Source organism: Falco rusticolus, chromosome 11 (assembly GCF_015220075.1).
Source record: "Falco rusticolus isolate bFalRus1 chromosome 11, bFalRus1.pri, whole genome shotgun sequence".
Classification (NCBI taxonomy): Eukaryota; Metazoa; Chordata; class Aves; order Falconiformes; family Falconidae; genus Falco; species Falco rusticolus.
In genome coordinates, this window is record NC_051197.1 from 21,060,349 (window position 1) to 21,074,245 (window position 13,897).

General features: G+C 42.3%; 1 protein-coding gene across 2 annotated transcripts in view; it reads left to right on the top strand.

Moving 5' to 3' along the window:
- Positions 1–256: 256 nt before the first annotated feature.
- The window catches only part of SNX7 (sorting nexin 7), a 31,037-nt gene continuing 17,396 nt past the window's right edge, over positions 257–13,897 (top strand). Inside the window, exons 1-6 of one of the 2 annotated variants that reach the window (XM_037403634.1) lie at positions 258–523; positions 6,312–6,494; positions 8,196–8,306; positions 8,728–8,892; positions 9,801–10,002; positions 11,874–12,073. In XM_037403634.1, the coding sequence (XP_037259531.1) occupies positions 335–523; positions 6,312–6,494; positions 8,196–8,306; positions 8,728–8,892; positions 9,801–10,002; positions 11,874–12,073 (1,050 nt within the window). In that variant the 5' untranslated portion in view covers positions 258–334. Of the gene's footprint in view, positions 524–6,311; positions 6,495–8,195; positions 8,307–8,727; positions 8,893–9,800; positions 10,003–11,873; positions 12,074–13,897 lie in introns of both variants that reach the window. The other variant, XM_037403635.1, reaches the window with a different exon arrangement.

Sequence of the window (13,897 nt, forward strand, 5' to 3'; positions counted from 1 at the left end):
GCTGGCGGCACGTGAGCGCCCCACGCCGCCTCTGTGGGCGCTGGGAGCCGCCCCCGGCCCCGGGCGGCCTCCGCTGCCAGGCCGCGGCCCCGCCACCCCCGGAGGGGCAGGCCCGTCCCGTCCCGGCTCCGCTTCCCACTTCCTCCCGGCCCGGCAGGGCGGCCCTCCCGCCGACGTTTCCACTCCTGCGCACTGGCCGCGCCCCCCGGGCCGGGCCGGGCCGGGCCGGGGCCGGGGGCGGGCCGCGGGCGGGGGCGGGGGACCGGCGGGCGGCCAATTGCGGTCCCCCGGGGAGCGGCTCTGGCGGGGCCGCCGCCCGCGCTCGCAGGGAAGGATGGAGGCCGAGGGCCGGGTACCGGGGCCGCCGCTCCCCCCGCCTTCCCCCGGCAGCGGGGGAGGGGCTGGGGCCCGGGCCGATGCCCCCGCGGGTGCTCCCGGCGCGGCCCGGGGGCCGCCGCTCGCCGCCGCCGCCGAGGTGCTGTCGTTGGACGACGAGGAGGACGACCTGGAGGTGTTCAGCAAGGTACGGCAGCGCCCTCCCGGGCCGGGGCCGGGGCCGGGCCTGGGCCGGGCCGCTTCTTGCCTCGCCGGCACTTTGCCCCGCCGGGCGCCGGGCGGGCGGGGGCGGCGCGGGGCAGCAGGCCGCGGGGGTCAGGGCCGCCGTCCGGCGGGGCGGGGGCGGCTGCTGCCGCCGCCCGGGGGAAGCACCGGGCCCCGCCGGCCGCCACCGCGACCCTCTCCCCCCCCCCCCCCCGCCGCCCCCCCAGCCCCGGCAGCCCGGCCCGGCCCGGCCCGGCCCCGGGGGCGTTCGCTCGCGCGCGGGCGTGGGGGGGCTGCTGCTGCGGACGGGCCGCGCTGCGCTCACCGTGCGCTGCCGGGACATCCGTGGCCTTACCGGCACTCGCGGCTGTCATGTACCGCGTGTGTGTCTGTACATTAAATAAACGCCCGTATTTAGTAATTGCAGATGTATGTAAATTAAATAAATATCTCCAAGTTTCAGTTTTGAGCTTTCGTTTGAAAGGTGAGGGGGAGCCTGGCACTGCCACGTAGGAGGCTGGAGAAGGTGACAGCTTTTTTGTGAAGGGAATAAAAGGACCGTAACTGACGGTTCGCTGGAGCCCGCGCTCCGACGGCATGCGGTTAGCCAGGTACGTGGCACCAGGCTCGCCAGCATCGCCTGCTGTAATTAATCCAACAAAGTGCAGTCTGGCTGCCGTGGGTACCATTTCTCATGTTGTACCAATGTGGTCAAGATGAGACTTACCTCTTGCCTCCTCAGCCCGTAAAGACGAGAGTGTGTTGTGGGTCTGCTGGCCTTAACAAGGCAGCATCTGAAATATAGCATGGGGACATACGGAGAGCATAGGTGGATAAAATGTGTACAGGGGACTGAGGCCCCTGCACCTTCTGAGACCTCTGAACTGCTGTGTGACAGGATGTGCGACATCGGAGAGAAACAGCAGACGTGTTTCCTATCTGAAAATGCAACAACAAACATACTTTCAGTAGGACCAATTGTCATATGAATTAAACATGCATTCTGTTTCTGTACCTGAGATACATTTTTTTGGTATGCTTGGATAAAAACATTGGAATCAGAGCTTCTTTCTTGGGAGCTATGTATTTAAACTTTGACTGTAGTAAAATTCTCGACATTCATGGATTTTAAGGCCAGAAGGGACTATTAGGTGATTTAATAGTCTGTAACGTGCAAGAGGTCAGGCTAAATTTCACCACGTTATCTGTGTTTTTCTGAAGCGTAACTAGGGTCTTAGCTAAATCATATTTTCTAGGAAAGCACCAGTCTTTGTTTGGCATAAAGAGATGAATGATTCACTGAACTTGCATGCAAAAGCAGTGCTAAAATATAATTCTAGTTGTTTGCTTCTTACTTTGAATCCTTCTGCTTTTACTAGGTAAGCTCAGGCAGTTCTACTCGCAGGTATCTGCCTGTTAATACAGCGTATTGACAGTTACACTGCTTGCTTGTCAAGAGTGATACTCCCTGGGAATAAAAAACCAAGCGTAGTTGATAAGAGTTGCTGCTGCTAAATGGCAAATATCTGTATCTTTAAATTTCTGCTACCTGAATTAATGCCAAGATATTTCTTATATTAAATCTTACCTATTATTAAAGCATACCACATGATAACTTACTAGAGCAAAAAAGAAAAATTGTCATACTATGTGAAAATGCAGCATTCTTTCCAAAGCTTGGTCACCTGCATGTAGTGGTTATATATAGACCAGAAATTCATGGTTTGCTTTCAGGTGCAATTTGAGGGCTGATCTTTTGAGCTGATGAAAATCCGTGAAGTTGATTGGGCATTACACCCTATTTGTTCATGTTCCATATATGCAGGGAAACTGACAGGGTAAATATAGCTTCAGACTAAGTTTTGTAAAATTGATTTTTCCGTAACGTACTGTTCCAGGACCACCTTGTTTTAAATTGTATCTTAATGAGGTTTCTCACACCACTGTCTTTAAGGTAGTGGTGTAGCATTTGCAGGCCAAGTGGGACAGCAGCGGCAGTCTGGGGCTCGGTGCCTGAACACTGACATCGACTTCATCTTTCTCAGTTTAGTCAATGAAATGTACCAGCTACCAAAATGGTGAAAAATGAGATTCTTAAAAATTGTCAGCCTCAATACCCTAAGTTATTACTCAAGATGTAAACAGAGGGGTTTATTTTATGAAAATTCATAGACATTTAACCTGATAGTGTCATAAACCATTGACCCGGTATCCTGTGACATATCTCAAATATTACAGACTAGCATCTTCTTCGACAACTCTGATAAAAGCATTTCATGATGTGATGTGCATTTCACTTTATCCTAGTTTCCTTTACTGTGGAAAAAGTTCTGAGGTCTTCTTGGCAGAGACAACTTCTGGGAGTTATGAGTCACACAAATACGTTTTCAACCTGCTTTAGATGAATTACTTTCAAAGTATAGAGCACCACACATGTATTGCAATACCCGTTCGGTTAATCATTGCCTTCCTCATTACCTGATACGATGACCTAGCATTGACAAAGCTGTCAGTGCTGTGGTTAATACTTAAAATCTTTAGCAACTCTTCTTTCAAACTCTATTTTGCAGTGTTAGTCTGCATTTCATAGTTACAGAAGACTCAATTACTGGTATTTTTGGAAAAGATGTACGTGCCACTTCAGAATTGCAGAGAGGCTGATTTTTCTTCCAAAACAAGTTGATCAAGGATTTGAGGCTGATTTACAAGTGAATTTTTTGGCCAAGGAACTGTTCTGTCTTCCTGAATCTCTTTGCTTCTTTGAAGAATGCTCCAACAACCAAGCTCTTCTAAGACCGACTCTGCCACCATGTCCTTTATCTCCAGACCTGCTTTGGATCCCTGGTCTCAGAAGACTGCAAGCTCTGGATCCTCACTGGGAGAGAGGGATGGATGGATGAGGCACACAGGCAACCTTGAGTCAGTGATCTGTGCTCTGGGGAGCAGTGGTGTTAAGGCAAACCCCTGGGCTTAATGTCTTCTACAGAGAGCTGCAGGCCTAGCTGTGTGCTCAGCCTACTTGGAGGCTCCTCCTGCTGTAGGATTGTTCTTCCCTGACTTATTTTTGAGCCTTACTGACCAGTTGCAGCCAGATGTGAGAGTGAGGGAGGGTAACTGTAAGTGTTAAGGGAAGGAGACCCAGAACAAGGCCCTCATGCTGCCGGGAGCTCCTTGATTTTCCATCTGTTTGGTCTCCTGGGCAGTAAATCAAAATGCGTGACCCTGTCTGCTGGCTGGCACACAGCTCTGTCAGGACTGAAGGGGCTTGGAAGGGAGAAGGGGCACTGTAGGTAGCTGGGGCTGGGGGTGGTGTGGGAAAGGGCATTGTTATCTGGGACAGGGCCTTAATGCTCTTTGCATGGATGAAGAGAAAAAAAGGTCTTTTTTTAAAAAGAGAAGTTGTAAAACCCAAGAGCTAGAAGAATTCTCTGTTCTTCCTGTGCCACAAAACTCCTTCTGCCCTCATCTGTATTCACACAAAAACATAGTTCAAACCACAAAATTGCAGCTGTATAGAGAACAGAAAATTACCATCTTTTTTTTACAGTGATGACATCAGACTTATATCACATAAACTTCAAGAACCACTGGAAGTAAACCTGAAAGATCATGAGGATGAAGAAGGAGAAACAGATGCTTGTTTGAAACTCGCATGCATTCATTCATGTGCAGATGAACGCTGGAGCTGTATTACAGCGGAACTGAACACCTGCTTATTCTATGGACTGTTATTGCTCGTGTTGTGTTTCACAAACTACATATTCATAAGCCCTTCCATAAAAATATACTTTAAGAAACCAGCCTGTATAGAACAATTTTTAGTAGCAACCTAGAAGGAGGAATGAAACATAAGATATTAATGATCCACAGAAAATGAGAAAGTATGTAACACATTTGCCTTGATCCAATTTAGGCCTTGCAAAGTCATTATTTCTCAAGTTACACAGCCACTGAAGTCCCTTACATGCTCAAAAGCATTTTTCTTTCCCTGGAAATTTCCCGTTGTCTCAGCGCTTTGAATCCCATGGGCTGCTCTGAACTAGCAGTCCTCCACCTTCACGTAGAGCACGGCCAGCTAGTGCTAGTGGGCAGTGAAAAGTTTCTCTTTTTATCCTCCATCGCTCAAGACAGTGCTGCCTGATTGCCACTATAGGAATCATGTGTGGGGACACACTGAGTGAAAGTAAAATGACTGACAGGTGTACAAGCAGTTATACAACATTTGAAGTCTTGCCTTTAGTCTTCCATCTTGCTTTCATCTCCCAGTTCAAAGAACTGCATGTAAGTGATGGGAGGAGAACTGGTACATCAGTGCTTTCTGGGCATAGTTATCAATATAAATTTCTACCCCATATTTGTGGGAGTACATGGATAAATCCAAAGGAGAGGGATGGCGGTAGGCAATGAGGTTTAAAGCAGGAAAAGGACAAGAGAGAACGTGTTTCAGAGAAAGTTCTGATCCAGTTGAATCCAAAGGAAAAAAACAACCCTCACCAAGCCCAGCAGCACTGCTGTGGTGTGCTCTTCACTGCCACGAGGTTGGCCTTGGGATGATGCCATCGCTCTAGTTTGTGTGGATGCTTCCACTTCTGGCATGTGAGCAGTTTTCTCCTTAACAACATCCCTTTTCTCCTTGCTCCAATAGTTAGCAAGGCACTGGAAAGGAGAACTCTTTGCCACTCGGTAGTTAGTGTAGTCTAACTACATTTTTAGAAAACTTCCAGAAAATAGATTAATTTTAAGATTTTTCATGAAAGTACTTCATTGCATTGGATATATTTAAAAAATGTATAGATTCTATGATATTTAAAATATAGTAATTTATTTAAATTGTCCTCATTTATTACTTTTAATGATTTACTCATTTATTATGCTCTTTTATGGATTTTGTGAATTTATTTTCCTAGTCACTATGTCCTTCAAGATTTCAGATTAGTAGATCTCATCCAGACTTGCATCTGAGGAAGAAAAGGAGAATTCTTGCCTGTTTCCAGTTTCCACTCCCTTTCTCAGCATTGGGGTGATCACCACTGAACGCTCTGAGCACAAGCAGCAGCTATAGGGACATATTCTTAGAGAGCTGTGGTGGAAGTGGTTGATGCTATCAAAAAGTGGGTTTCCGCTTCAGCAAAACAGCGGTTTGACTTTTTTTTTTATAAATTAAGCAGCAAACTTATTCTGCATCCTTACTGTTTTTTTTTTTTTTAAATAAGATTAAATTTATGTTTCTCTAAACATTTTCTTTTTCAAACTTAATTATAAAATGGATGCAAACAGAAATATCCAATTCCAATAAACGTTCTGATTCAGGTTTTGTCCTGTTTTCTTTTAAAATCATAATTCTTTATCCACCCTGTTCAGGTTATTACAGATAATGCAAACTTCCTAAGTCCTGTGTAACTGGCTTCCAACAATTTTAATAAAGTTGATAAGTGTCCTACACAATTACTGGGTGCTTGGATTCATAACTAATTTACCATTCATAGGCAAGTTCTCTTTCTAGCTGTGCATATAACATTCTTTTGAAATGGTAGCTTTTTGCTCTTTCATCAGTTTTAGAATAAATCTCATTTCTTGCATCCTCACTGAAGCAATACCAAAAAGGATAATAGATTTGCTATGTACTGTATAATTCTTTCATCTGCTCCATGTTTTATCTGTTTTATCAGATTATTTAAAAGCTTGCTATTTTAGCATCTGAGGTGTGTTTGTATGTGTGAGTGTGTATACAAAGATGTATTGAAGGGGACGTTCTTATATCTTATCTGTAGGATACATCACTGGCTGAGGTAAACTTATTCAGTCCTTCAATGCCAATATCCCCCTCATCAATGATAAACCAGTATAAAATTGAAGATGAACCAGAATTAAGAGACCTCTTCATTACAGTTGATGATCCTGAAAGCCACATTACAACCATTGAAACATTTATTACATACAGAGTAGTCACAAAGGTAAGCATCTATTCATGGCTATAATGGCTCACATTGATAACAGTAGTAGCATTTTCACTATTCTTGCATACCATTCTCTGGGATATTACTAAATTTAAATTACACTCTGATTTTGCCATGAGCTGTCACTAAAACTGTATGAAATTGTGCGGTAGATTCGGGAAAGAAAAATCAGTGTAAATCATAGGTGCTTATGTTCTTTATGCTGAGAAAATATTTATTAATTTTTCAACAGCAAAATCCGTTCTATGTGAGAGTAATATTTTCTGTTGTGATCTTCAGCTGGAATATATGAATCAGCAGGACTGATTCAGTTTGAAGACACTCTTATTAGCCCAAATATTTATGACTTTTGGATCAACTTGGACCAGTCTTCTGTCTTGTCTAAATGTTGCCTGCTACAAAGTCTTTCAATTCCATTCTTTTCTAATTGCAGCATCCACTATCACATGGACATTTGTTTCCCATTTACAGTTGCATGCGATTTCTGTGGAAACCACCACAATTTGCCAATGAAAAAGTAATATTAGGAAACAACTAATTGTATTTCTAGATGTCCTGAATGCAAGTTATTTACGGGAAATAAGGAAGAAATTCAGCCTTATGAGACCAGCCAGCTCCTGGGATTACCAGCAAATATTCTGTGGGCTGCATTTTGAGAATTGCACTGTTAATTTATTTTACTTTGAGTTCTCTTTAAAAGATTCATTTAAAACCAAATTTTCAAATGGGAATTATTCATCCTTAAATAAGAGGTGATATCAATTCCTCATAAAATATTTAAAGAGTAGGAAGAGAGCTATTTTCGTTAGGTTGCTAGCAATAATTCTCACTTTATGCATGTTTTTGTAGACGAGAGAACATTTTTTCTTCAGGCAAGTATGGAAGAGCTGCAAGGTGGATTGCTTTTGCTTTTTTATCTATTCTATCCTTTCTTATCGTATTTAATTTGAAGTACTGGTTGTTGATGATAAAGTAATAGCATTCCTCCCACATACCTTGAAAAATTTTTATTCAACCCTCAAAAATGTTTAGATTACAAAAGCATGTTTTGAGGGGTTTAGAATTTACTTGCATCACATTATAAATCTGTGCAACAATGAATGCTAAACAGCACACGTTACTTTAATGAAAACATGGGCTCTTTGTGGCTTGATTCTAGAAGATAGAGCAGTGATAAAATAAATCTCATGGTCTGACAATTTTGCAACACTGTAATAAGCATTTTTTCTAGGCATTAAAGGCTTGTTGGCAAGTTTAATAAAGGGCTAGAAAACGGAATTGATGATGCAACACGGAATCCATTAAGCAGCAGAGGAAGTGTTATTGCTATGATATGCTGAAGTTTTCAGGGTCTGAATGTGGGGGTTGTTGACTAGTGTCAGCAGGTCCCAAGGACGTATGTCAGCTATTTGGGTTTTGTTACAGAATGTTAAAAAATGGACTTCCCTTGTCTGTAGATTACTAATCACTTCAGAAGATGTGCCCTAAAAGTAATGGACATAACTGTGATTGCTAAAAGAAAAATGCCACACTAAAATAATGATTGAAATCTTTTGGAAATGTTGTGATAGGCTAATTATTGTAATTATGTATATATTCCCTTACAAGTAGTCAAGTTTTCTCCAAAATCTAACCCGATTTTGTTCTTTTTTCGTGGTGGTCTAACCTCAGCCTGTTTTTTCTCCCTCTGGATTTCAGACATCCCGTGGTGAATTTGACACCAGCGAATATGAAGTTCGAAGACGGTATCAGGATTTCCTTTGGTTGAAGAGCAAACTTGAAGAAGCACATCCAACACTGATTATTCCTGTTCGTTTGCTAAAATTTAAATTATTTTTATTTGTTCATAAGATGGCTGCAGTTTTATACAGAGATGTTTGAGGTCTTTCTTCGGGTCTTTCTGAAGTCCCACAAACATTGTATCAATTTATTTTCATTAGCTTTATATGTATGTGATAATTAAAACTCTCATGAAGATACTTCTTATGTTTGCAATTGTGCCACTTGCAGTAATTTGCAGTAATTTATATCCTTTCTTTGTTGTACTTGTATTCTTCTGCACTGTGTGCTACAAGAACCATACCACTGTTGAATATGGTAACTTTGTAAGTTATTTTTTTGCATGGTGGATTTTACAAGGTATACCTATGGTTTCTAGTAAGTAGGAGAACTATTGTAATACTCCAAATATTATGGAAATTGTACAATACATTTCTTCTTTTTTCCTTAGCCATTACCTGAAAAATTCATAATGAAAGGAATGGTGGAACGATTTAGTGATGAATTCATTGAGACTCGAAGAAAAGCTTTACATAAATTTTTGAACCGTATTGCTGATCATCCAACTTTAACTTTTAATGAAGACTTCAAAGTTTTTCTTACTGCGCAGGCTTGGGTAAAATTATTTTTATTTAAAGTTATGTGAAACCACGTTTTTTTGTTCGTAGAGTATATATGGAGTCTCCCTAGTTCAGTATTCAATAGTGTCCTCCCATGACTTGTTACAGCAGTGTCAGAAGGCGGCAGGGGATTTATTGAATATCCATCCCCTGAGATAACCTTTTCTTCTGTGCTCCTGGTAACCATGCATGTGACCATAAAGATTGCTGTACCTTCCAAAGCAGGTTTTGTTGCTGCGTTTTGGATTTTTGTGGCAAATTCACCTTTCAACTCTGCATGCTTTTTGCTATACATATAAGCTTCCGAAGTAGTATTTAAAATTAATTATTGCTTTGGCATGGCACTGTCTTTTTCATCTGCTTTTTTTAAAAAAGATGATACTAGTCTCATAAAAGAAAAATACAGCCTTTGAATTTCCCGTTGTATTTTTGCAAGATGTGTCCAGTTGAAAACTGGAGTTTTGTACTCAGAAAAGCTTGCCTTGAACTTCAGTAAAGGTTATTCTAGCACAACGTATTAAAAAAGAGTTACAAAAAAGATAGATGGATTACTTCTTCCAGTGGGATCATTGTTTGCTTTTCTCAATTACTTCCTTCTGCAATCATTACCTCTGCTTTCCTGTTCAAAAGGCCAAATTGCAAACTAGCCACCTCACCCTAAGGAATGAAAGGGTGAAGGTTCTCTGCCATCTTAATCATTCTTGCAAGAGTGTGATACACGGCATGCTTGTGTTTGCCCAGAAAGGCTCAGTTAATAAATATACATGATGGTTCTGACACTGGTCTAAAAATGTTAAAGTAAGATTTACACATGCAAAAGACACACAGAGGCTTTAAAGTATGCATTATTTTCAGAGAATTTAAAAAAGTATTTGGAAGTAAACACGGCTTCTTTTGTCTTTAGGAACTCTCCTCACACAAGAAGCAAGGTCCCAGTTTGCTGAGCAGGATGGGACAGACCGTCAGAGCTGTAGCATCCTCAGTAAGAGGAGGAGTGAAAAATCGTCCTGAAATGTTTACAGAAATGAACAACTACATGGAAACATTTAGTCAGAAAATAAATGTACTAGACAAAATAGCTCATAGAATTTACAAAGAAGAAAGGGGTAAGTAGAAAGCAAGTACTGGTTTTATTGATTTAAGAAGTTAATATATTGGAAAAATAAATTAGTTTTCGTTATGCCAGGCAAAATACACTTTCTGGCAAGCACGGAAAAGGGAAATTTGTGCTTATACTGTGCTTTTTATAATGGTCATTATTTTGGCAGACCTTCAAGTTAGTTTGAATAAGTTGTTCATAGAAAGAGTTTTAACATGTCATTGAACTACTTGAGAAGGAACTTAGAAGAGAATGTAGCAAGTCTGGCTGTCTTTTTCCTTGTGCTTTTTGGAAAGCTGCATGACCTTTTGTTTTGTACTTTCACTGGAATGTAAGTAGTCACAGTTTTCTGTGCTGTCTCATACTAGCATAATGCTGTCTAGATTCCAGATCTCTAAACATCTCTCTTTGGGTTTCATTCTGCACCTTTTTTCTGTGTTGACCAAGTAGATTTTAATTGTTTTACATAGCTTTACTGCTGGCCATAATTTTTGTCATGGGAAACTGTGCCTGTTAAGAGTTTCCTTAAGAAGGATGACTGAAATCTCATTTTTTTCCTTAATTAACAGCAATTTGCACGCCTACTTGGAACGCTAAATTACTGGCTTTCTGAGATTGACCCTGATCTCAGGTTAGGCCCGTTCAGTAGAATTCCCACTGGTCAGCACCTGAGGGATCTTATTGTCTGTATAATATAATTTGAAGAGCTCCACTGTGTTCTCTAATAACTGAGGCATTGTGCTTTATTGTGCAGTGCCAGATCACAGTGTGTCCTCACTAAACTGGAGGGGTGCTACAAAAGGAAAATACATGTTGGTGAAAAGAGTTCCTTTTGATATTGCTAATTTCAGTGGAAACAGCTGGCTGAGGTCCATAGGTTCAAGGCATCGGTGCCAAAATATTTCTTGGAAAACCTTACTAATTTTGACATGCTCCCAAATGCTGTAGGTTAGAACTTCTTTCTAGATTTTCCAGATAGCACTTGTCAGAACACTTGTGTGCAGGGCCGCACTGTTGTGGATGTGAACTGTTGATAGCTGTGGTTCAGAGAACATTCCTGCTTCTGGTAGCTTAACATGGGATTCTTAATTACATCTTCCATGGAGGTTTTTTGTGTCCAATTAACCTCAAAGTAAACATTACACTCTTCATGCCACCCAGCTGCTTTGCATCTTTTCTTGGATGTTTCTTCATTATAAATTTAGTTGTGATGAAATTGTGTTTTCAATACATGACCAATGCATTTGTAGTATCCTCCTGTGAACACGCAGCTTCCAGGTCATATCCAGCCTTGCCCGAGTTTAGCCTTACCAAATGGCACAATGAATTAATTGGCCTGGAGACACGAGAGAAATAATACGTAGGATATCCTTGTATTTAGATTAATAAAACCTACTAAAAGAGATAACACATGCAGAACTGGAGTGAACTTCGGTGTGTCATCTGAAGCTTTTGGGACACAACCAAGACAGGATCCAGAGCATTCCTGTAAGCAGAGAAATTCAGGACAGCAGAAGCAAGTCAGACCAATTGCTGCTTGGGGCTGCTATGGCTCCTGTCCCTCTCTGTGAGGAGAACATAAAGTAATTCAGGCCATTGGGTCATCTTGAATACAACTCTTGAGGTCTACCTGTGTTTGTGTGTCCTTTTGAAATCACTGGGCCATTTTTGCTGATAGATTTCTAGGAACTACTTAATTACAATACATCAATTAGTTTATTCATGAACAATGAACTGCAGTTTACTTGTCTTGGTCATTTAATTAAACATTAGCCTCGGTCTCTTGCTTTGTTCACAGTAAATATGAGGTTGCAGTTAGTATCACTTAGACAACTACCAATGAACAAAAGAGTAATATATGTATATGTTCCTGTTAAGAGTATTTTAATGAAATGAAGGAGTACGGCCCCATCCACACACTCTGGTCAGCATCAGAAGAAGATATAGCAGACTCCCTAAAAGGTGTTGCCAGCTGCATCGACAAGTGTTGCAAGGCTACGGAGAAGCGAATGGCAGGGCTCTCGGAAAACCTGCTGCCAATTTTACATGAATACGTTCTCTACAGTGAAATTCTGATGGTAAGGTTTTCTTAAGGATTGCTGTGGCTGTGTATAAAATTTGGCTTAGTCCAGTGACAAACTCTAGAAGAGAATTTGTAATGATGAAAATGATTTTGCAGTCCCTCTGTTGTTACTAAACATGCACAGCATAGGATAGTTGTCCGTTAGCAGAGGATCCAGCTGGTCCTGTTTCCCTTGCTAATCAGGCAAGAGGCACCCCTTCCAGATGAGAAGAGCTGGATAGTTCTGCATGGCAGGCAGCCCTTGGTAGCTGTGCTAAGGAGAGCCTGGTTGTGCCACCTTCAGAGCGCTCTGCGTTGTCGCAGAGGGACGGGAACAGAAAGGTTTGGAGAACAGCAGCTAAGACCTCCTCTGACACTGCTGAAATATGAACTCATCGAGTAACAGATTGTGTGGGGGAAAAGGAGTGGAGAGGTTTTTCCCTTTCTAGGAGATGTTCCTAAACTATGTTTTCTTTTTCCAGAACAGCAGGGAACTTCCAGTCCCTGTGCCATTATATAAGCATGTGTTAGTCTTTGCCCTAAGATGATGTTCTCAGTTCCCTTTATGTACATATTTTTCTTGCACTTGGAGAGAATGTAAAAAATCTGAGTACAGAGTTGATAAACTCAGTGCTGATGGATAATCAACATAATTAAGTAACTGAATTCAGCATGTCATAATTCCCACTCTGCTGCCTCCAGAAAGCAAAAATGTGTACAAACCCCTCTTTGTTTAGGTTTTGAGCGGTGCAAGATGCAGTATCTGTTCTTGCCTTGCTGCTGGGAACCCAACTCCTACTGCGGTAGTTTCTGAGTAGGGGCTTAGAGCGTGTTACAGGGCATGGGTAGAGCAAGACCCAAGTTAACTGAGCCTTTGCTGGCACTATGCAGAACATTGCCAGTTTCTTGGTAAGGCTTAGCTACCAGAAGGTTAAGAATTACTGCTGCAATGACTGCTATCTTTAAAACAAGCTCCCCTGAAAGAAGGGCCATACAAAATGTCCTGTATCTCACAGGCCTCATTATTCACATGTACGTGCAGGTAAATGGAGGTAGGTACTGCTTTGCTTAAAGATCTAAAGCGATCACTGTCCTAGCAATTGCAGGTCTTCTTCCTCTCCCCCACTTCCAAACTTATTTCTTCAGAACTTCTGTTACCCATGAGCAATCCTAGCCTTTGCTATTGAAGAGAAGCTGCCTGCCCATTGCCTTCTAGTTTGCAGCCTGGCTCACCCTTTCTCAGGTGTTCTCTTCTGTCCAGAGCACAGAGGAGTTTCTGTGGACAAACCCCAGAATGACTCCCTTGGCTCTTCATGCACGTTACAAGTAGCTGTTGCCCGTTGCATTTTTTTTTTCCACTTGCAGTGTTCTTGATGCAACACTTGCCAACGCAGCATTAGGCTGCCATGAGGTCCTATCTGGATGAAAATCTTCTTCCACGAGTTCATTCCTGTTCTACAGCTGTTCCATTCCTTTCATTCACCGTAGATGTTTATTTTTCCAATGGCTTATTTCCCTCTCACAGTTTGGAGAGGGCATGACTAGTCACAACCAAAACACAAGAGGGGAAGTCACACACTAGTAAAACCTGCTTTCAGAGGTGTGTTTAACCCCCATCACAGGGACCTTTGTGCGGTGCTGCACATGTGCACACGTGCAGAAGAAGGTGCGGTCAATGCAATACATTCCTTGTATTTTCCAGTGTTGGGAGTTCAGCCTTAAACTGGGGAAAGAGATGAATTCATAGCTAAAATATTTACATCTGGACTGGCTCCTTCCTACCTAACTCACAGAACAGATCTGGGGTGTGCAGAGTACTGCTGTGCCTCAGGGCACAAAT